General features: G+C 39.0%; 1 protein-coding gene across 3 annotated transcripts in view; it reads right to left on the bottom strand.

Moving 5' to 3' along the window:
• klhl13 (kelch-like family member 13) overlaps nucleotides 1–24,829 on the bottom strand; it is a 38,938-nt gene extending 14,109 nt beyond the window's left edge. For 2 of the 3 annotated variants that reach the window (XM_084374041.1, XM_084374039.1), the window contains exons 1-3: nucleotides 17,307–17,614; nucleotides 2,031–2,172; nucleotides 176–308 (exon numbers count right to left, since the gene is read on the bottom strand). In XM_084374041.1, the coding sequence (XP_084230167.1) occupies nucleotides 176–308; nucleotides 2,031–2,172; nucleotides 17,307–17,404 (373 nt within the window). In that variant the 5' untranslated portion in view covers nucleotides 17,405–17,614. Of the gene's footprint in view, nucleotides 1–175; nucleotides 309–2,030; nucleotides 2,173–17,306; nucleotides 17,615–21,792; nucleotides 21,865–24,743 lie in introns of those variants that run through there. The other variant, XM_084374040.1, reaches the window with a different exon arrangement.
• Between the last annotated feature and the right edge of the window lie 759 nt (nucleotides 24,830–25,588).

Genomic DNA, 25,588 nt, shown 5'->3' on the forward strand with positions numbered 1-25,588 from the left:
AAATGCTTTACTGGAGCATACAATGCAAGAGGGAAGAAGATATAAAGAAATCAGTGCATGAATCATAGCAACAACAAGCACGTCAAGAACAAAGAGTAAGATCAGCATAATGGCTACCAGTAAAATGGTTGACCCACTATTGAGCAGATTTTCTGGTCAGGCTTTGTAGACTCACCTGTGAACATGGCTTTGAAATAGTCGGAGGAGGATGCCATCATGGCGCGGTGTACGGGGAAAGCTTCATCACCGTCCCCAGCCACCAGTGTGACGTCACATAGTAAACCTTCTATCCTCAGCTGGTCAAATCCCTAACACACGAGGAGGAAAAAGGTGACACATGCATGTTACTGGGACCTGAACTATGCAGTGGTTTTATGCAGAAATCACACATTTTAACATACAATTATATACTCTATATACATTCAGACGACACATACAATGTATTAGATCAATCATTAAGTAATTTAGATGAGTAATCTACTTTTTGTTCATACAGTTAATTGTGTTGAGTAATCTTTCATGTTTTCTTGAAAGCAGCTCTCGTATTTCTTTTTTTTTTTTTTTAGAATAATGTGATTTGGTAAAGATTCCCATTCTGTAACAGCTCTGTGAATAGATTTAAGGAGATTTGCCCTCGGTCGAGTTGGTAACAGATATCCCAAACTGGCCTGTCTGATCAGACAGTAATGTTTTTTTTCTTATGTACACTACTTGGTCAAAGATACTTATATGTTTTTTAAAATGACAAGAAACGTATTTGTCATGATCACAACAGCTCCCCTAATGCCATGCAGGGAAGAAAACATACAATACATGTGATTATTAAAAATACTACAACAACACCTGTTATCATCAATGGCCCAGTTATAGGTGGGTGGATTCAAACGTCACCAGCTAGCTGAGTCTACTAACTAAATGTGGCTACTGGGCACAAGATCAGATGGCCTAGCAAAATCATTACCATTCCCTTACTGTGCTCTGACACCAAAAGATTAATGTGCAGCATAAGCAGCCGACAGCCATTCATTTCCAATGAGGGCTGGTGACGAAGGGCAGCCATTGCTGTGGCAGCAGTAAACAGCGCCATACCAACACACACTGCAGCAACTTTTGGTTGATCTTAATGCAAATCAGCAGTGACATACTTAAGGAGCCACCAAGTGCAGACAGGAAATTTATTCTGAAATACAGTATCCTCTACTGTATGTAAGATGACATTGATAACTTGTAGTTAAATCCATTTTTCTTAATAATTCCTGTTTTTGTAATATATCGATTTTATATTACAGAAAGCACAATAATTCTACTTGATTATCATTATCAACTGTTTCACTTTCCATTTATAATTCTGATAGATTATTCAGTTCTTTTGTACTTTGGAGCTGTTTTCTTGTTTTTTTAAAAAAAGATATGAGATATGAAATGTGGCTACAATGCAAGAAGAGTCTAGTTTGTTCTTTATCAATACGATCCTATATGCATTAACCGTTAACCAAAACACACGGAAGGAAGTAGGTCACTTCAAGAACTAATTTAATTCTATCAAAGCTTTTCTGTTACATTCTTGATCAGTAGAGGTTCATAATAATCCTGTTGTGCTCACTCTTCATATCAAATTAGGCAGAAACTAAATCCCAAATGCTTTTGGTTAATCATTGGAATATTATCTGAGCTATTAAATTGTATCTTCTGATTCCCTTCATGAGCTTTTTCCATGTAGTTTTGATTTTGTGGTGCAGCGGGTTTTTTCTTCTCTTTTTTTTACCTGCAATGACATTTAATAAAAACACTAGACACTTGTAGTCTTGTAGCGGGTCTTGATGAAATTTGAATTTTCAGAAGAGCTTCATCTCATTTTAACAGTGACAAGAAATCTGAATTAATGTCACGCCAAAATGCTATCAGCACTTTAGAGCATTTATTGTTCACAACATCTCTAAAAGACAAGTAAGGAGAAATTGCTATCAGACGATTTTGACTCAACATTCACTTCTTCATGAGACATTGTCGCTACGTGTCCGAACTCTCACCTGAAGAACCACTGAGCTGTGTGTGTTGCTTGTGAAAAATCGAGTGTTGCCTGTCTTTGATGCCTGAAGATGAGCAGAAATGCCCATATCACCGTAGCCCAGAGCAACTTTCATGTGAGCGTCGTCGTCCTCCACGAGGGATCTATTAAGGAAACAGGAGAGAAGTTTTTACTTCAGAAGGGGTAGTAAAAACACGTGTTTGCATCCAATTTTAGCTTATGGAAAGTAGGACAGGGAAGTTTTCAAAGTGACACTACTTAAGGACATATTGGGCGGTGGTAGCCTAATTGTAGACAAATTATCACCTACAAGTTGCAGGTCTGCGAGCCTGGAACAGCTGGGAAAATTGTGGCTAGGAAAGAGACAAAAAGCATACTCCACCCTACTAACCGCCCCCGCTTAACTACAGTAAGGTCACTCAGTGGTCTTAAATATGAGTATCTGCTTTTAGCTTTAATTTTGTGTGCCACTGTAAAGCTCCATCTACTCTGAAAAAACATTTTCCTACAATAGTAGGAAAGGAAGACATGCACATGAAATCTAAGCAATTCCTCGAGGTATCTGTATTGAGTAACATCTTGGAAACAGGAGCTCAGGGTAGATAACATTAGCTGTCAGACATTTTACTCCCAAACATTAGTAATATATATGACTCTTATCTATGCTCTTTTAGAAGTTAAACGTTTAGGCTGTAAATTGTGAAATACCCACTCAGTTAAAACTACAGTGACTGCTTTGTAAATGCAGTTATGTTGTGCCAATATACGTGTGTGTGTGTGCAAACCAGTTTTAAGCAGATTAAGTATAAACACCCAAAACACTGAAAATGTGTTGCCAGTGGGGGCTGAGGATGGTGATGTTAGCTGGTTTGTCAGTCTGTCCATTTAACATTTAAAGCAAGATTTGTCACCAGCTGGCCAGAGTGTTGTGAAATCTTGCATGAATATTCAGGGTACGCAGAAGAAGACTGTTCCCAATCATATCTGTGGTCCCCTGACCTTTAATCTGGAGCCACCGTCTGGTCAAAAACTATTTGCCGGATTTCATTGTGCTCACAGAATGAATCCAGGTAATTCAGTGAGACCCTGACCTTTAGTTTAGTGCCACAATAGACCATGTCATTTAGGAGGCTGTGCTGCATGCGTGTGCGCGTGTGTGTGTGTTCAAAACTTGGATAAAAGCTGCATATAAATGCAGCCATTTACCACTATAATATCAATATGAAAATGTAAAGAGCAGTTTCTCAGGAGAATGCTCTGAACACATTCATTCTCCCTGGATGATGAACCATTCCTATTTTGGAGCAAATAGATAAGCTATAAAAATTTTAATGGCCTTTCCTCATACACAGGACCAGCATTTGTACCATCCAACTAAGCTGTATTGCAGGTTATAATGAACACTGTGGCCTCTAGGGGCCACCAGCAAGGCTTTAGGACCCAAGACATAAAAAGTGGATCACAGAGAACAGTTATTAATCCAAAGTATCTGCAAAAATAAGTAAGAAGGTGAAACTGAAATGACTCAGTTCAAGCTGATGCTCTACTGGGACACTTTTACAAAGTATTAAAACTAAAATTATTGTGGAGGCTTATTGATTAATAGTCCATGCTTTTTTACATGTGGTGATGTTCAGTGTTCTGACTCATTCAGGACACCAATGGTTGTGGAATAACCACACAGAAGGATGATACAACACATTGCGGAGCTAAAGGGGGACATGAAATTATAGTACAGAATTTAGAAATTGGCTGCACGGCACTAAATAGATCATTAGTTTCCAAAAGACCTGTGACTAAATATGAAACTGCAACACATATTTTTGAGTATTCAGCCCTCTGGGAGAAAAAAAACAAAAGAAAACTTTTCGATTTGTAACTGATTCCTAATCCAGAGATTCTACAATAAAACTACATTTTGTTTATTGAGCCTTTCACCAGCCTAAGGACAAAATCTGCACTGTGGGAACTTGATATACAAGTGTTTCTCGTCTGTATAGTCCAACTCTTATGCTATTCCCGTGCCCCAGGACAGTCTGACTAAAATGCAAAAGTCCTTAACTGCTCCACAGAGAACGAACGTGGAAGGATGGCAAATGTGACTCAGAGCCCCAAGGGGGATACTCTGGGGATATGGGTACATTTTGTGCTGATAAAACTGACATTAGAGACTAAAGCTCATTTGTGTAAAATATTATAACAGTCTGTGGATCAACAAAATCAGCCAAGCATTTATCATCTGCTATCAAACGATATATTTGTCTCTAAAGGTTATATCATAGATCAAACAATGTTGATTGCACTGCTTTGACTTAATGGCAAACTCCATTGTTACTGCTTTCAAATGCGAGACTGCTGCCTCCACAAAAAAAAGCTGGCTTTGGTGTTGAGAGTGCAATTTGTTAAGGATTTTTTTTAAAGACTATAAAACAACCGATCCCTTACAGCAAGAATTGAGGCGGGCACAACAGTATTTTAAAGTAAGATGGTGAAGTTAATGCAACACCAAAAGGACTGATAATAATGGTGGGGCTTTGTGTTAAAAAGTGTCTCAATCTTCAAGTGGCCCACAGAAGATCTGCGTTTCGCACATTCAGTACAAATGAAGCTTAAAATATTACAACTAACTAACATACAGAGATGAAGGAACAGTCAATGAAGTAGCATCTAAGACTTAAAAGCCGTTCATTTTCAGATGAAGATTGGCCTGGTTTTGATAAAATATTCTTTTACAAAAATGTCTGGCTCAGCATGACAGTAAATTTGTGTCTTCAAACAGGCCCATGAGCAGGCAGTGCTTGTCAGATTCAGAGGACTAATCGTTTTTGGGTGGACCTTTTATATAAATCGAGCAATGCTTGGATGAACACTTGATTTTTAGTAGAGTGGTTTTTACCATTTGTAAGTAAATGTCCCCTGTGCTTTCAGGGCACGACGCACTAAATAAAACATACCTTTTTTAGATTCAGTTTAAAATGTTTGACAGGCCACTGTTAAAGCCACACTTCTTCCTTACATATGAAATTAATGTGCTCTACCTTTTAATCCTTTTATAGGTAGCACACCATGACACATCAGATCAGAAAGAGATGTCAGTATTTTGTTATTAAATTGGGGGATTCTGACAAAAGATCATGATAAGAAATGTTCCATTTATATTTTCTTATTTTAAGAAGGCAAAAGGAAAAGCTGCAATGATTACTTGATTAACCGATTAGTCCATTAAAAGAAAACAAGTCATTTTTCAAACAATAAAGTGAAACATTTGCTGGTTCCAGCTTCTACAATGTAAGGACTTGGTGCCTTTCTGTTACTATAGCAAATGAATAATCTTTGGGTTTTGGACTGTTAGTTGGACAAAAGACACAATCTGAAGACATCAGTTTGGGCTCTGAGAAATTGTGATGTGTCAAAAATTGTGAAAAATGCTCTTTATACACTACACGATGAATCAATCAATTGTGAAAATAATCTGCAGATTTATCAGTAATAAAAATAATCTGCAGTTACACTGCTGAGAATGTTAATCCAGGATGGGATCAGACTGTGTACACGAAGAATGGTGCGAGACTGAATGCCTGACCCCTGAAGTGAGGGGATCCAGTGGCTGTTATGCTGTGGGAGGCATTTTGCTGGCTTGGTTTGGGGGTTTGAGTCCACTTGTCCCTTAGAGGGAAGAGTCGCTGCCAATCAATACACAGTTGTTCTGAGTCACCACCATCAGTGAAGTTGAAATTGGACCAGATCCGGTAGAGAACACATACTTGTATGTCTACCTAACATTTTCATGTTATAATGAAAATTATATTGAGAATGTGAATATGCTTCTAAAATTAATTTAAAAATGGATTGAAGAGAATTGATGCTTAATTAGTGTCATTACAACAGGACACATCTAGACAGAAATTTGGCACTAATGACTAAAATCAATACTCTGCAAGGTTAATAATTTTAAGGATTTACATTATTTCTACCTAAATGTCAACCTCTATTATTCAGCCATAAGATAAACAACAGCAGCAACCAAAGGGGACACAACCTGGCAAACATTTCCAATTCAACCCTCTATAACTTAGTAAGACAAAGCATCATTAAAAAGTCCCTTATTGTAGAAAGTGAGATTTACATTTTTTCCCTTCATTATAGAGCAGGTCTAGGTGTACATAAATACTGCAAACGTATTGCAGACATTCTGAATCCATAAAGAATTCATACAGCCTGTATTCAGAGACTGCTTTCAAACAAGGTGTCAGGGCTTGCCTAAGGTTGTGATGTCATAACTATAAAGGTCACCGCCCTTAGCAATGCCCCCAGCACAGCCACAGTTGTAAAAAAAACAAAAAAACACTGGCCATGCTGATGCAGAAACACAGTGGACAGTGCCTGCTCAGGCCTGTGAGAGTTGGCCAATCAGAGCTGACAGGACTTTTCAATAGGGAGGCCTTAAAGAAACGGGCACTAAAACGGAGCCTTCAGACAGAGGGTGAATAGAGGTGCTGCAGCAATGGACAGTATGAGAGGATTTTATCTTTTTTTTTTAATTAAAACATCCATTTATTTTATAGCATGTATGGGCCCTTTAAAAGCCATTTCTATATAACAGTCTGAAGCTGCAAGTTTTGTGGTTTTAGTTTGTGAAGAAAAACAAAACAAAGAATTTATGTAAAAGCAAAACAACCTGTTGCTTTAGTCTGCTTTGTTTGTAAACAGAGAATGGAAGGTCCCCCGTCCAAATGTGCACACTGATATCAAACTGTCCAGCTTCTGATAATTATCTTCAAAAGGAACTAAAATAGTGATGATCAACTCCGCAGACTGAATGAGAATGCTGGGTTGTTTTTCCTCTTTTGTTTTAGTTGCAGTATGAAAAAAAAGAAAATCATGCTGGAAAATGCATAATTATATTTATGTGCAAAGATGTGAGTCACAATATGCTATGGTCATATGGAGGTGAAAAAAGTTTATCATTTACTCCCAACACTATAAACACCTCAGCCAATGCCTTGGCTGCATAATCTCATCAGAAAAGCCATTGAGGTTGAAAACCAGAGAGAAAGTCAGGCATTTTGACGCGTTTAGTCTTACTGAAAGCAAAAGGTTACATTGCCACTTCATCTGAGAAGCTGTGAGATGAAAACTTGATACTCTGAGCCGACCCCAACGCCAACAAAGGCAGACTGATCAAACGTTTGTCACCTCCTGTTGCCTCACATCTTTGCACTTGGACACAAAACAAAGACTTCAGCCAACTAACAGTCAACTGCAGTCTTTTTTCAAGACTTTAATGATTAGGCCAAAGACATTGGGGGGATACGATAGGTAAAAATTAAGAAAGGGTCAGCTTGAATCTAATTGTCATTCCTTTCACATGCTGTACAAGATTTGAGGAGCAGGAATGACGATACACCAACAACAAAGACAAAATAAGCACAAGAAACAGATTTTTGGTCCCACAATAGGTAAAGAAAAGTAGGTACAAGTCTATGATCTAGGCTACACATGCTTAAGGTTGAATACATACAAATCTTGATGATTAATACTTAAAGTATCATTTTTAAAATGGCGATGAGAGAGGATGGTATTGGGAGAAAGGTACATTTCACAAGGAGATGGTCATGGATCAAGTCTAGCAGGAATTTGAGAGCACCACCACTAAACGCTGAGAAACTGGCAGGGCTTAAGACAGTAGTCACAATCACACTGACACACAGCACAGGCAATGTACTGGTACATTTACCCCGTCAGGTGGTAAGTCGGACAGGCAGCGAGGAGAGAGTGGGTTGTCCAAACCACAAAGGAGTGTTGGTGGCTGCCGGAACGAAACAAAGAAGACAACAGCTACAGCATCCCACATAAAAGTTCTGCTCTTCCCATAGACACCAGAGAACAGAGAGAGCAAATCTCTAGCTGCATCCGTGTCATGTTTGAAGATAATGATGACTAAAGCATTACTGCAGCTCAGCAATGACCAATCCAAAAAACATTTAATTAAAAACATCACAGAATATATGACATAATATTTGTATTATGCATTTATTTTAGGTCTGTAATATGTCCAGTTTTTGTCTTTATAAAACAACAAAAAAAAGAGGAAAAGAAGTTAAGATGAATACACTTAAAGTTGTAATATGCACAATTCTTCATTAAAATGCCTAAAAACAACTATAACTTTGCCATAAAATTTGTTGAGTTGAATGTTCAAACCCAGAAATATTCTATATATGTTGCCATAACTTCCAGAGAAACATCAGATGATACGTCAGAGAGTGAGGAAAGACACAACAAAAGTCAGATTTTCATAATGAAGACAACAACTCCCATGATCCCATGCTACTTCACAGTGTCATCAAACTACACCTTTTGTTTTCATCGTTTCTCACCAAGATACCCATAGCAGCAGAAGTTACAGTCACTGTGCATTTAAGATGAACCTTCAGAAACATGGATAAATACAGTTCTGACCAAACAAACTATTAAATTAGTTTTTATGAATATAATGTTTCACAACTGTCAGAGTCTAATTTGGTATGCATGACGCAACGACAATTCAACACCTCAAAAAACAGTGCCTGAGATGCGTTTTACCAAAATGAGGATGAAGTGAAATAAAACCTCACATCAAATGATAAATATTGTTCGTCTCCTAGAGGATATACTTTTAGGCCTGAGGCCTTAAATTAGGGGGAATTTAAATCATCTCAAAAAGCTCCAATTTCATCTGTTTTTCATCAAACTGTTCAAATACAAAACATTGACCACAGGTTAAGGCTGAAATATTTAATAACAGAAAAAGATAAAAGTACTCCATCTTTGAATTTAATAAAAACACCAATACTTGATCCAACTGCTTGATTCCAGCGCACATGGCTGCATCATTCCGCCTGCGACATGACTTTGTTCCATCCTCCGACATTGCTTCATACTTGGGATGGGCATGAGACATGAGTACTCATAGTATCTAACTAGCACCCATGGAAAAACAAGATCTGTAATTAGATCAGACGGCAGCGACTCATGTTTACACTAAAGATCATTTTGCTCTCCCAGCCTCATCCATTTAATGTCTTCTCTTCTGACAAGCACCAGAAAATGTGTTGCTAAAAATGTAAAGGACATATTATAGGAATGCTACAGATTCTATTTTCAAGTCAGTGAAAGTTAAAGCTACCTTTATTTATAACCACTAAGAATTTACACAGGATTAGAAGAAAGAATGGGGTTGAATGAAAATGTTAAGAAGCACAGGAGGAAGTTGGAGGATTGAAAAAGAAGCAGCAAAGCAACAAGGATGGCAGTCTATCCAGTCGCCTCAAATCAGAGGAAAGCTTACAAACATCCTTCCACCAGTGACAGTTCAGGAAGCTGAAGTCAGCTTGGCTTGGGAAGTGGAAGGGTCTTAAAAGATTAACAGAGTATAACCCTGAGTGCACTGATAGCTCACTTGGTGGAGCATGCGCCCCATATATAAAGCTGAGTCCTTAGTAGCTGCACAGGTTCGATTCCAACCTGTGGACACTTGTTTTTCAGGTCGTCCCCCATTTCTCTTCCCCCTTTCCTGTCATAATCTACAGCTGTCCTGTGACATAATAGAAAAAGGCTCAAAAAGGCTCAAAATGTATTTTAAAAAACTAAAAAAGGACTATAACTCTGCTGGTGTCCAATGTAACATTTTTTCACCACTGGCTGACTTGGCCAGTAGATCAGTTTCACTGCCACTTCGTATACATTCATTGGCCTGGCAAATGAAAATACGTTTTTTTCCCCCACAATTAATCTATTTATAATACGATTCTAGCAAATAGGGAAAGATAGAAGAGTGAGAGAAAGAACATTAGATTATTTTTTTGCAAGACAAGAGATGGCAGATCTGTAGTGGCTCCCATGTTGTTGTAGTATTCTGGGTCTACATGCAATAATGTATGAGCAGATTAACAGTGGTTTTGAACTTTTATTTAGCATCGACATGCCGGATGCCATATCAGTAACTGGCCAATCAGCTTGCCCTACATACACTTTTACTGGCCCTGGGCCATTGGTTTTGTCATATGCATCATGCACATGCATCGATAGAAACTGATTTAATCCATTTCAAGTTCTGAACATCTAAAATACCAAAGTCATGGGTTCTGGAGCATAATGTCTTAGAAATAAGTGATATCCTTTTTAAAAAAAAATAAAATAATAAAAAGCCATAAATCCCAGAGTGTATATTGCTAATCGAAAATGGATTGCAGCCAATTTTTCTTGGGCTAATTCTGGCCCAAAATGCATTACGCAGGCATTTAAAAGTTTCATAGAATTTTGCTAGTTGCTTACAGCTACAGTGAACTAACATGACACCATTTTAACAGGAACGCAGGAAGAGCCTGAGAGCAAAAAAAGACAGACAATGAGGCAGCAGTGAAATTGGCAGGGCAGCAAGAAAAGAGCAACACTAACATCTTATACTGTGTGTATATATATAAAAAACAAAAACGATACCTCTGCCCCATTGACAAAGAGATCACAAGACTCCTACAGGTCTGGCTGCTGTTCTCAAAACATGCACTCCGGCAGCTGAATCCAAACTACTCACACAGAAAATAGAAAGGCAAAAGAGAGGTGACAAGGTGCACGGAAACAAAACAAGGGCAACTCTCTGAAAACCTCTGAAGTGATGCGAGTGAAGTCAGGAGGGAAATCCCCATTTGTCCTAGCAAGCCGAGCAATAACAGACACCTACACTGAAGAGTCTTCTCAGTCACTGAGCACAGTAATGCAATAAAGCTACATGCTGAACAGCTTCTACTCCTGGGGAGAAAAAACATCTTATGACGCTGTAATGCTCAAGTGCTGTTTGTAGACATGGAGAAAACAGAACCCTCTGTGTAATCCGATACATTGTACTTTTATAAAACTGCGGACGGTCACAACCACCCATTGGATACCTTTCACCTTCACAGGTTTGGTTTTTATCTTCTACTATACAAATATGCCTCAATTCAGCAGCTGCCAATCATGCGTCTCCATCTTTCCTGCAGCGCCAACACTTGACTTCAACTCACCTGAAAAGTGAACAACCAAGAGGCAAAAATTAGAAATTCTCTCAACATTTCATTGAATTCGGTGCTGTGTTCATTTCCCCTACACACACAGCGAGAAGCAGTTGGACAGGGAAAAGTAGTTGTGTGGTCTTAAAATTCTTCTACCAGCTCTATTCCATCAAACGGACTTTGGTGCATCTAAAATGTGACAACGGGTCCAGTGGATAGATTGCAATGTGAAAATGTGGACATTTTCATCTTCGTAATGAATGCTGCCATTCTTAATGCACAGAAATGCAAAAATGAGCCATACACTATTCAACTGAGATACTTGTTTTTATTTTTCCTCCATTCATAGAGTTCCAGCAAGAAGGAAGCGATCACTTATCAGACTATTTCAAACATCTGTGCCCCACGTGTCTGACAAATGTTGTTGGCTCTGCTCATTCTGATGAAAATTGGCACTTCCCTAATTAATACTCCAGCTTAACCAACTGAATGGATAGTTCCTATTCACAGACTTACAAGTTACTCTTTTAGAAACTGGAAATCACTCATGGTATTTTGAAATCAAGTGGAATATAATGAAAACTGTAGGTTTTAACTGAACTGTTGGAAACTGGTAACTTTGACAGGTTTCTAAAATTAGAAGAAAAAACAGAAATAACAGTAATGAAAAAATGGGAATACACATGAGAGGATGTCTTTATGTGCTTCAGTAGAAGTGCAGTGAAAAATGCAAAATGGGAAACAGAAAAGGAGAAAATAACCACCCAGGGTGTCACAAAGTACTGTAAATGCTGACAGATATGTGAATTGGATGAAGCCTCTATGTTTGTTGATTAAGTTGCTTGACTGTGTTGCATTTGCTACAGCCTCCTCACAATTCTTATCAGTGAAAGACAACTATCAAAAATTTCCAATGTATTTTGCTGCTCACTCTGTCCAAGAGTAACTATTTATGATCTCAACATAATTGCTCCCATCGCTGCTAATAACCTTAGTAGTGTGTGCGCCAAAATGAGTCTGTAATTACACTTTTTTAGCAAAGAGCACTTTAAGGTCAAGGTTTTAACATCAAAAAGGGTTGGGGAATTTCAAACACCGAGCTTCAACGAGCACCATAAGTGGTTAAACCAAACAAGCTTCATAACGTGTGGGTGGAGCAGACAATCTGTCAACATGTACCAAATGCTTAATCAACCTGAAGGATGCTGTGAGAAGGAACACGACCCAGCTGCGTATGTGTGAACTGAAAGGACAGCCTGAATAATACTAATTTGTTAAGAAAGCTTGCATAATCGTTTTTTTGAAATAGCTACAAAATACGCTGGACTGTACAGTCACTGAAGATATGTGGAATTATTCAGCATATGTAGGCTGAGCAGGGGATCAATTGAGATTCTAAACAAAAAAATAGGCAAGAAATGTGTGAAAGCAATAGGGGAAAAGAAGTGTCAGCATAATTTTACCTGGTCTCAAATGAGTAGACAAAGCTTTCCATATAAAGGAGCTTAATCTGTCACCATCTACACACAAGTGCACCATTAATTGCAGATCCTTTCATAATCATATGGGTCAGCAATATTGCAGTTTGTGTGGCCAATTATTTGCAACTTCTGTACTTACAATATACAGCTATGAAGTAGGAGAAACATTGCACCTCTGTGAAAAAGCAAAGCAACCAAGTGAAACAAGGTGCAACTGCCAATGAGGTAGCCCTGACCCGACCTGCTGATGGGGTCAGGACTCAGAATTACTCTAATAGGAGTTTGGGGAACCTGTGCTGTAGACTGGATACAGATCTGCTTTTCCAATCCAGTCTTAATGCCTGCAGTAACAGATTTTTTGGCCATATATTCTTGACAGTAACAACCAGATTTGTCCAGCAAGCAGTACTATTATTCAATTTACATGTCACACACTTATCTTTGGGATCTGAATCTTACTCTACATCGTGTTCCAAAATCTTAACAGGGGCGTGGTGAATCTGATATGATGCATCTGAGGAGGGAGTTCAAGTTTAAGTGTATTTTTGTTTTGATTTTTGTCATAACAACAGCCACTGACTGGTCAACCGTGTGGTGAAACTCCACCAAACTTCATCACAGCTCAGCTTTGAGTAGGTGTGTGTGTGTGTGTGTGTGTGTGTGTGTGTGTGTGTGTGTGTGATGAGCTCAGACATGACAGTTTCACCTGACTGCACTCACTTGATGCTCTGCCAGCCAGACTGCCTGTGCCTCCCCTCTGGCCTTTCAATGAAAATAAATGATCCCTGGGTGACTACTGCATTTTGTACAAAATGGCCTCAAGTCAGCAAGAACTTAATGTCCATTCTGAAAGGTCGGACAGGTAAATTAAAAGCCCCACCTTGGAAAAATAGCCCAAATGGGCTTAAAGGGATCCTTGTTAGAAAAACAGCAAAACGACAACAAAGACAAGAAAACTACTCCTTAGTAAACTCATTTAAAATGTTCAATGAAAATTCTTCATTCAATCTTCATTTAAGAGCAGGTGGTTTCAGTTTACCTCTAGAGTCTCTGCTATGCATCAAAATGGAGAAATCAACACATCTGAGAATAAAAACACAGGTGACATCAATAGTTTCTGACAACAGCCCTGAAGGACACATATCCTGTATATTCAAATATGCATCTGAATAATGTATACTACAAGCAAAGACAAGTGTTTTGCTTAAACCTTTTATGAAGTAAATGTTGATTGCACAATGCAATGGCATTAGAATAATGGAGTTGGCCAATTCCACTTTAAGACTGTGCTGTCATCTATACATTTATGTGTAAATTTGCAGTCCAACTGCAGTTGCACTTACGAGTACAATCATAGAGCATGTTGGCTAAGAACAGCATTGTAGTTGAAACATCTCTTCTGGCATATCATCCCCTTACTGGGTCCAATTAACACATAGATCACACTGTGATATATCTAGTTAGACCCTCAAGTGTAATGCCACTGTTTTAAGCATGAAAAATGTCTTTTTTGTCAGCAGTGGAAATTCCTCCAGCGCAAAACCAGCTCTTATTTAGTTTGATGTCATTTGTCAGATCGGCTTTGTTCTGATTATTTTAGAATAGCTGAACTGTTTAATTGATCGAACAAAATGAATCCAGGTTCGTAATAGGTTTCAAAAAACATCTGTTAGCTAATTAACCATTACCTCAAAGACTGAAAAAAACATCTCATAGCAGTAGCAAATGGGATTCAGCAGCAGCAGCAGCAGCAGCAGAAGTATTTGACAGCCACATGAGACATGTGAAGCGTCTATGCTGGAAAAAAAAATCTGTCAGATTTTTAAAGCTTTCATTTTACCCATAGCTGTACAATCTGTATGGAGTTTAATCTGGTCACACTGGCTTCAACTAAGAGACATTTCTCAAGACTGTGTTAAAACAATCTTATGAGTAGCCAGCATGTTTAGAGGAGGTTGCTCTTCAAACCAAAAACTATACATTTCAATCCTAAGAACCAAGAGGCAGCAGCAGATACCACCTTTGGACTCTAGAGTGCTTCAGCAAAAGATAAGGTCAAAATCTGCAAGATGTGACTTGTTTTTTACATTTTCTTAGAAGGATTGTTTTTCTAGCATTTTGCCTTAATGAAACCTTTGACAAAGAGTGACAGTGAACAAGGGGAGAGAGAAAGGGGGTATGACATCTTCCAAAGGTTCCTGCCTGGAATTGAACCAGCTCTGCGGCTGTGAAGGCTGCTGGCTCACCATGACGCCTCTGAGAGGTGATTACTAAAGACAGCAGTCACACATATTAAGTGCTTAGTACTGAACCACTGTAAGATGAGGCATGCCGTTCTTTTTTTTTCTCATTTTTCAAGGACTTTTTTGCGGAATGAAAGATAAACCCAATGACGTTTTACTGAGCTGAAGATTATTGCATGGGCCATACTGGCTGTGGACGTTGACCATTCCTTGCTAGCATGACATCTGCACCACATGCAGTTCAGCAGTCTATAAATAGGTTAGGGTGGCAAGCACAATGTGCAAACAAATCTGAATTCTTTACACATCATATATGTCAGATATTCCAAGAACTCTCTCTCTCTCTCTCTCTCTCCTGTGTCCTCCATCATTCTGCTGCTTGGGAACATAAACAAAGATTAGCCTACCAGCACAGCAAGTTATAAATGTCTCTAAAGCCAAGGGGACACAGGCACCACTCAAAGGGCCTATAAAGAGTGACTTCTCCCTGACCACAGACTAACCTATAATTGGGGGCCCAATATCAGCCTGCCTGAAAACACAGCTTACAATATACACGTTTCAAAATAGTAAGTTGTCTGGTGGGGCAGGGCCACTCTGGGCAGAGTAAGGTGGAGCCTCAAGGCTTGAATATGCTACACTTGCCAGCGTGTGCACACAATCTGAGCTGAAGATATGCAAGCGCCCACCACAACCACTTGATGTAGTCTCATCCTTGCTCTTTCAGCGAGAGATTTCATAGTCCTTAAAAAGGCATGTTGACATGCTGGTGTGTGAAGAACCTCTTCTTGCTTTTATACAATGTCAAGTGTCGAAAATAAAAGTAAATACTGTTCATACAGTCTCTGGCTGGGTCTTAATTAATGCTGCAACAGGAGGAGATACCAGCACTTACTGAGAATATACAGTCACAAGTCACTTTTAAACACATTGAAAGGACGATTTATTAAAAAGGAAGTCTTCTGAAATAAACAGCCACAAAGCCAAAAATATTACTGGCAAAAATAGATGATATATCAGGATTAAATATTCTGAGATATAAAATAGAAATTCACAAAAATCTCCCATAAAAGCCCTATCTTGCAACAATTACTTGACATGCAGGAATTTGTCAATGGTTCATGGACAAGATGGTCATTTGAATTGCAATTTTAGTTAAGTCTTAGCGACTAATTCAACTAAATCATTTACTAAAACATATGTTGACCAATTACAGATTCTACGCCACAGTATAACCAATGATGCAAAACAACTGCAAGGCTACAGAATAAATGTGGGTGGGGAAGATAAAAACCAGTGAGTGCCCATCAACTCCTCCAACCACTAAGGTGCCCTTGAGCAAGGCCCTTAACCCATAACTGCTCCAGAGGAGCTGCTCAGTGGCCAACAGATAAGACTGTGGTTGTGCTGGACACCTTCCAGGTTTTGAATGTGTGTGTCTGGCTGTGTTTGAAGCAGGGCGTTCCAGCTAAACTACCCTGGTTAAATAAAGATTAAAACCACAATTACCAAGTCAATAGTGCCAATAGTGAAGCATTCATCATGTCCTTTTGTACAAAGCTTACGAAATGACACCATTTAGCCAAGACTTCCTAAGGTTAACTAGGAAGGTAGAGACTTTATGATAAACATATTTTGTACATTAAGGATTAACCATTTCCCTCAAGACATTTATAGGGATATATGCAAAAAAAGCAATGCAAGAGCTTAGATTTCTCTTGCTGTGATGCAGTAATATTCAAAATAAATATTTCTGTAAAACAAGCTAAATTAAGCTCTTAGCTTCAAAAGTAAAGCTGCATGATAACTAGAGTCTGCATAAATCCAATTTTGAAAAAATTAAAAATAACATCCGAGTAAGCCTTGTTAGCCTATGAAATTACCTTTAGGCTATGAGCTAGCCTATTAGCTTGCCATGAAAACTAGGTTGTTGTTTTTTTTCTTTCAAGTTTTTGGTTCTCAATCTCTGTCAGCCAAAGCCATGTCACTGTTCAAAAGTCAAACAAGACACTTGTCCATTTCAGCAGAGCTCGGGAATAAAAGGGGCAAAGAGAGGGGATGGCGAGAGGCTGTGAGAAGCACTTCCATTCTACCCTTCCCCCCCGCTCCTGAACAGTAGCAGATGACAATAGCTTCTAAACCAGGGCACGCCAGACATCCTGACAAAAGCAGGCTCCTCCCAAGCTGCTGAGTCCCTGTTCCCAAATAAACATAGCCACAGGGAGAGGGCAAGAGTCGGGGACGCGGTGCTTGCCATGTTCAGACTTGCTGCGAAATGAGGTCCTTCTGCCCAAGAGCAAAGCATTCTGCCAATGAACCATAAAATGCATGCTGGACAAGGCGAATCTCTTGACACACCACAAGACTCAATCGCATTCTGCCTAATTAGGGCTGCATCAAAAAATTGTGGTGTCACAATAATTTACAAAAAAAATTGCCAAAACTGCAAGGCTAACAAATCCATCTCCATTTACATTGCAACAATGGTATATAATGTGAATGCTATTTAACTCTTACTCACATGTAGGCAGGCGAAAGGGGTGAGGACCTGGATGTCTTAAGGACTGGCACTGGGAATTTCCAGCTGACAGGAGAACCGCTTTTCCATTTTAACGGCATGTTGTTGTCACCAGAATGGTGCTATAGCGATACCAACAGCAAAGACCATTTCCATGAAAAGGTTTCCAATGCAGTCTTCCATCCCACTCTGCCCACACCATTTAAGGGGGAGGGAGAGCAGCAGCGGCAGCAGCTACAGAAATACACTGGTACAGGCAGTGCAGGCTCGGTCGGGGTTGTGACTTTAGCAGCAGCACTGAGAAGCCAATAGAGTGCATCCACCACGACTACTTGCCCTGCTGCATTCACAGTTGTCTCGTGGTAGGAGGGGGGGGAAGAAGCCCTGCCTTCCCATCACCCTTTCAGGGTCTGTGAATAGCCCAGTAGCTAAGCAACAGTGCCATCTTGTTAAAGGAACTGTGATTACAGTTCTGGGCTTGCCATGGCAAGAATTGTAAGGGAGATTAAAGGAGTAGGAGAAAGAGGAAAGCCTATTATGAAATTCATACATTTGAACCAAATAAATTTGTTGTGCTCTAGGGCTTAAAATGTGGCTTTTAATTAGAGTTTAATTGCTGTCAGTGGTATTGCCAAAATATAACCTGCAAGTCTTTAACTATCCAATGACGTCCACTTATACCTGATGTATTTTGGTGCAGTTTTTTACCTTAATATATAGCACTATAGACACATTATTTCTGTAGTGGGTGTCGTAATGAGTGTATATGAATTACATATTTAAAATTTTGTATTATACTGTTAAATTCCTCTACTAAATAAATAGGCTTATTCCATAGTTTTGGCAGGTCTGTGTTTCATTCTTCGGCTAAACGGACATTATTGTGGAACATTCATGGGTGCAGGCAGCCAAAGTACATTCAATGTAAAGCAATAAACGTGGACCAACACACCTCACCAAACACCTTATATGCTTAATCACTATTGAAAACTGCTAGAAAGTGCCAACACTAATTTCATGAACTCCACAGTTTTAAGCTAATGCATTTTTATAGAACTAAATTGTCAGATGTCAATATGAACTAATATGTGTAAAAAGTTGGGTGAGTGTCTCTATGGAATTTCAGTAATCATGTCAAATGATCTTTTAATCATTATGCCCTGATCAGGCTTTGCTGTCATCAATCCACTGGGCCCTCTGACAGCGACACCTCTCATGCCCTGACCTGGCTTTTAAGCTGTCTTTAAACCCTACTCTCACCTTAAAGAAGAGCAGATCCTCAGCAGCTTGACCCAGGTCTTCTGTCTATAGTACATTGTACCCGTGTAGGCTGAACTACAGTGGCTGGCCCACAGAACCACCCCCCCCACCATCTTTGCCAGCACCCACACACATTCAACACAGGCCTCCGTAGCAGGTTGTGTTCATGCATACAACAGCACTAGCTACTGTCATCAGCTAACACCATCCAAACTAATAACCAGCTAACAAAATGTCAAAGAAGCTAGCATGTAGCGATTATGAGCAGCATAATGATCAACCTACCTGGCAACAGCCAAAAATAGTCAGCTATTAATATAATGTAATTAGCATGCTAACAGCAAGCCAACCAGGAAGCAGCTTGAGCACCAACATTTTTATATTTTACCAAAATAAATTTAGTATGTTTTCAATCAGAATCTTGTTTGCATGACCCTTTTCTTTTTCAAGTTTGCTGCACACTTGAGATGAACTCCAATGAATAACACACTGTCTGACAATATGAGGCTGTTCACTTCTGCCAAACCATTCATTAATTCACTGAGCTTGATTAACTTAAGTGCAGGGAAACAGATTATGAACATACATTTAAAAAAAATGTACCTGATCTTAACATAAACAGACATCACAGATTAGTGACAGATCCAATAACACTGTACTGAAAAAAATCAGACAGACACAGTCCCCCAAATTCTTCCATAGGAGACTTCTAAGAAATAGCATTAGAAATCTTTGACTTTTTTATAAGCACTTCTGATGGAGTACACCAGTGCCTTGTCCCTTAAGGCCACGGGGTACCCCATTAACTCCCTAATTAAAACCCCTGTGGAAAAAAAGAAAAAAAAAAGCAGGTTGTAGCAGATGAAAGGGTAACACTGTATGTAATGTGGTAATCAGAAAGACATTAATATGATTAGTTGGATTATTAAAAAGAGAGATTGAGAAAACACAAGATTATCAATATAGGTCATATAGGTCATGATCAGATCCCTCTCCTCTTCTACCCCCTGCAGCTCCATCCCCATAACAATCTTGTCATCACACTTTCCGGCTTGCCCGTTCTCCCTCCCAGCTTACATGGAAATGGCAGAATGACCTTGCCTGTACTGCAAGGGCAGCAGTCATGCCGTCTCTTCTGTCAAAGCCCGGGAGCTCAGCGCTACACCTGTCACCCTCAGTTCTACTATATTACACTCCTCCCAAAACCAGACCCTCTGTAAAGACATCCATTTCAAAATGCCCGTAGAAGCACCACAATAATTCCACACTTTCCCAGTGTATATATGCCCATTTTTAAGGAATTTGGGGAACCATACCCCTTGGAATATTAAGGGTTTATGTTGTACACAACTCAACAAATGATGTGAAAGAAACTTATTGAGGGAGAACTGATGCCATGGTGTTTTGTACTTCTTTCATTCATTTAAACTAGGCAAAACTATTCTAGTATCCGTTACTGATAGCTTATGTTGTGGATGGACAGTCTGCACTCTTCCCTGTGCCTGCATTAATTACAGTCCTTTACTCTGAAAATTGTGTTCCATAACTGCCCAGCCAGTTGGTGTAGTGTCTCATCCACCTCCGCACAGTCAGTCACATTTCTGTTCACGAATCAAGGAGAATCTTTTGCCAACAGATTGGATCACACAAACAGGAACAATCATGCCAGCTCCTTTCCCTGGTATTTAACACACAGGTCTAACTCCAAGATGAGTCTGAATGCTACTATTTAGTACTACCTACAGTGTATAAGAAATGTAACACACAAGTTTAGTAAAAGTCAGTAAATATGCAATCTGACCAAAGAGTCAATCAAGAAAATAATTGGCAGATTATTTGAATAAAAATATATTTAGCTGCAGCCCTACTGTTTTACCAGGGCAACATCTCACATATAAATAGTGTTATGCAACGATTTAGGTTGTCATCGGCTACACCCTAATGCATTAGCAACGTTCCAGGCCCCTACTTGGAAAATATTGATTTACAACACTGACATAAAGTGAGAAAGACTCTCCCATCCTCTTCCTTGTTTCTGTCAACAGAAACTAAGCACCGTTTCAAAAATTACAAGTGACATTTTATCTAATTAAATATTGCACATTAATCAGCAGATAAACACACCAGTCACTGTTTAATGGGGAAGGCTGGGTCTAAGAGAAACAGATGACTCCCCAGAAAAAGGGAACCTCTGCCAGATGCAGAGAGAAGATTTATAAATGATGTGTTATAAGCCCAAAGCATATTTCTTCCTCACATTCATGTGTTTGGGTGTTTCTGTATGTTCTTCATTTGTTTTATTCTCAGCTCTTCTGCACCATCTTCATGGTCAATCTAATATCAATCTGTAGCCAAGTCAAGAAAAACTTGTCAAATGTGTCAGCCCATCTGTCATTTTCTCTCATACTGGGAAGTATTATCCTGCTTTTGATTCCAATGATCGAAATTGAAAGCTCATTCCGATCGATTTTTCGATTTAAAATCAAAATTGTTAGTCGTTAGTTGTAATCTTGATATGCTTATGCAACTCACTAACTTTGCATTGTTTGCAGATATTCTGTTGTAATAGAACAAAATACATAATCCACCACAGATTTGTTTTTTTCATAGTGATGGTTCCTAGTAAAATGACATTGACTGCACCAACATCAGGCCCAGTTGAAAACCTCTATTTCAGTCTTTGTGTAGCAAAAACTCAACGGAGGCTGTGACAAAACTGTTTGAGTGACAAAATTATTCCTGGCAAATAGTGATCAATTAGCCAATATTATGCTCAAACCATTCAGGTGAGTAAGCTGCCACTGATAAATTAACATTACCGTTTGCTGTAATATCTTTGGGTGACACTCTTGTTAGACTCTAAGCAGTGCTTCAATCCTGGTCACTGAGCACCACAGCCCTTCTGCTTTTCTTTTCTATAATCTAATCAGGGATTACCTGATTAACACCTCCGATTCCAGATGGAAGCCATTTCCTACCCAGGACTAATGCCAGCACTGTTAAGTACTGCACTGTATACAATTTATATCTATCTACTATTGATCCTGAATCAAAAGCTGATTTTTTTTAAAAAAGGAATTTTTCCTGGTTGCAAAGCAGTGAAAAGAAACAGCTAGTGATATTTTTATTTTCTGGCAAGGTAAGGAATTGATGCGTTAAATCAAAGTCAATCAAAACACATGTTCTGGGCAGCTTATGAAATAATGGAATGCGAGGCATTGCGTATTACCTGTCATGCAGTCCGATGGGCATCGTCTCCCCTCTGTGTACAGGGTGCTCCATACCCTCGCCAAAACCACACCTCCAAAACAGAAACAATACTTTCAACATTTGTGTGAAGTCTTTCTACCAAAAACAAACATTTAACATCAGCCAAGGAAGCAACTGAAAGTCATTTTCACATCAGCATTTCTAACAGAACTTACTCTTTAATTTTTTACAGTGTGCATACTATTATAAATAGTATGCATACATTCAATTAGTCATGCAGCAATTACTTTTCTGGTAGATAAACAGCAAACAAAGTAATTCTTATACTGCAGAGCAGAAGTAAGACTGCTTTCCAGTTACAAGTTATACACTAGGGCTCCAGGGTGTGACTATTTTGGTTGCATAGCCAGTCAATAATCTGTGAAGTGCGAGTAATTATTTTAGTTGGTCATCGGGTGCGCCTGATATCCAGAAGGTTAGATTAAAATTTTTTTTTAAAAATGATACAATCATTTTTAACAAACACCAACTGGGTGTGTACACAGTTGCTCCTGAACAAACATTAGCCTATAAACATATTTTATGTAGATAGATTATTTAGTCAGTCTATTGCAGGGTTTTGCCTACATCTTGCACATGTGCTATTTATTTTTATGCTTGCGTGCATGTGTGTGACCGCACGCCCTGTAATGCTCCCACATACTTGCCGCTGAACAAGAGAAATTGTGAGACATCTCAACCTTCAAACATAGTTCTCCTCATTTTGAATAAGGCTATTGATTACTTTTTCATCATGAAAAATGCTGCAGTGCCCGTTCCACCTGTCCCCAGCCCGAAGATGCCTAATAGCAGTGTTTCTGCTGGTAACATTTTTAAATGCACCGCGAGAGGACACAAAGACAGAGTGAGATGATGACTGGACACCGGCGGGAGAGGCGAACCATGACAGGATTATTATAGTCTATAAAGGGATATTTAGAATGCAGCCATTTCATATGCAGGACGTAGGCTTTATAAGGCTGACCAAATCATGTTGGACACATTCATGTGAGTCGGCTGTCACTATGTTTGTCTGTTATATATAATCCAGTCTGCAGTGTAGTTCAAAAAGAGAAGTCCAGAGAATTGTAGAGTAGCTCAACACTGGGCTCAGAAAGTTTTTCAAAAAATGTTTTCTAAAATTCTGTCCATACTCAGCATGGTCCCTCTCCCTGGGGGGAAGAGTACATTTAAACATTATTAAATGAATACTCATCTCCATATTTTAGAGCAAGCCCTTTACTATGTAGTACTATGATAACAACCGATGATTTTAATAATAATCAAATAATTGTTGAGGGTGATTTATTTGAGTTTGCGCAGCACTGTAAACATTTCACGATCGGTTTCATTGATCACGATTACTTCTTGAGTGTGTTGGGATTGAAATGAAGAAAAACATTTATCTGCACCTTTCCTCCTGTTTACAATAATTTCCATAATATGTTAAGTTAAATTTACGGCTGCTCAATTAATTGCAGTATTACTGATTCTGCAATATCGCCAGTGCTGCACAGATGTCCTGGCCTACAAATGTTGCTCTCCAGATGAAAGAACACATGCTCTTTTGGTACAGAGCCCAACAAATGTCAAACAAGATTTTAATTTTTAACTGAAAATGTTATCACAAATTATATTGCAATATCTGTTTTCGCCATATCATACAGCGATAGTTAAAATGCATTATTGGGTGCACCTAAATGAATATTTCCTGCATTGAAATGGACAATGAAATAAATGTCCCTATAAGCCCAATAATACGAACATGTTTCAGTCACAAAACTTAGCTCTACAGTTTATTTTGAAAGCAAACGTGTGTGTTCGGCAGTTTAATTCAAGACTTTTCACATATTTACAGACTGGGGCCTTATTACCTGAGTGGGGAAATTCATAGTGATGTGAATAAATTTGCATTTGTGTCCAATTTGGATGTAAAACGTCCTACAGAGGTTGACAACAAGGTTTATGGGCGTTTCTTGACCCCCATCCCCTGCTGAAATGTGACAGCTGCATCAGATTTCTAACCTGTTGCTTGACACAGAACTAGGCTAATTAAAGCTAAAAATATCTGCCGTGTGTGACTTGACAGAACAATCTTCCACTTATATTGAAATTCAGCCAACATAGTGTACAAAATAAAATGATGTACTGACATTGATCTCAATTATATTAAAGAATAGCAACTGTACACACGTCAATTTGGATACAGTAAAGTTTCCTTGATAGTTAGCGTTACTGCTTAGTTTCTGATCTTTTAACACGTTAAAGTCACACAAAACTGTTGTAGTTGACCGCTTGCCTCTAAAGTGCTACACGCTGAGCTCTGAGAAAGTCGGAGAGGTTAGTCCTTTTAAAGCTATGTGTGATCCATGTGGGGGGAAACTAACAGCTAACTCCACGGCGAGGTTACGTAGCTGACTTGCTTGCTAGCAAAGGCTTGAAGCTATCACAATTCAAAATGTAACTGCTAAACCGGACTAAACAACGATAGTGTCACAACAGGCAACGCTGTCACATCGGGGCTCTGCTCATTTTCTGGCCATGTTGCCTGAAACACAGTCCTAACATCACAGTGGGAACAGGCTAAGGCTAACTAGCCTGGCTAACGATAACCCTTTAACGTTAACACTGGCTAGCTTGGAATAACATTAGATAAGGACAGCCGCCTGTATGGCTGTGTAAATGGTTACTGTTGACTGTCGGCTGTTCGCTTTGTTAGCTTAACTGCCGACAGCGTAAACCACCGGGGTCTTAACATGAGTTAGTTGGGTTAGTTATTAGTTAGTCTGGTTGGTCGGTAGGTTTGCCACCACCAACAAATGACTATGACTAACTGTCAACCTGCTATTTGTTGAGCTTAATATACTATATTTCAACCACCATGTGTATCTTAAATACACTCTGTAAACTTTTAAAAAGCAGAATTCTTACCTTCAACGACGAGGTAACGTTAACTAACGTCCTTGTTTTCCTTCCAAGCCCTCAAATCCACTTATACCTCTGGAGCCTCCTTCCTGGTTTTATCCAATCAGGTCGTCGCTTACTAGGAGAGCAGGAACATCCACACTTGCCATTGGAGGAAAGGTATGGCAATCTTCTCTCATTGGCTCAAAACTTCCGTTACTAAATAAAGTGGTTGTGAAGAGGAGCCGTCTTCTGGAGCATTGGTAGTCTGTAGTCTATGTTTGTTTGCTTTAAAATCATGAATTATTGACATTTTTAGGAAAACGATGGGCACCCTGTTCCAAGTTTGGACTTAAAAGGGATCATCTTAGAAAGGACTTTGAGAAATCCACACTCAGGGTTATTGTTATAATTTTTACAATAACACAAGTATGGCTTTATGGATTGAATATTAGGGAGACTGAAGTGGAAATTTCTGGTTGAGGTATTGACAGAAAATATTTGTTTAAACAGAAGCTATCTGTTTTTACACTAATAACATGTACATCAATATCAAATATAATCACAGGCTATGACAGATGTAGTGTATGTGATTGCTGGCTATATTGCAGTCAACTTAGATTAAAGGACAAGTTCACCCTAAACAATTTAAAAAATGTGTCGTTATCTACTCACTCTCATTATGATGGAAAGTGGAATAAGTTTCATAGTCCACAAAACTTTTGGTTTTACAGCAAACCAGCATCACAGCATTCACTCAAACTATTGGAGTAGATGGGGACTTGTTTTAAAATGTGGAAAAAGAGAAAAAAAAATGATAGAAAATGTTTATAACGTTTTTTAAAATCATTTTGGGATCTGGGGCTTTCAGA

Source organism: Pagrus pagrus (assembly GCF_965226575.1).
Source record: "Pagrus pagrus genome assembly, chromosome: 14".
Taxonomy (NCBI): domain Eukaryota; kingdom Metazoa; phylum Chordata; class Actinopteri; order Spariformes; family Sparidae; genus Pagrus; species Pagrus pagrus.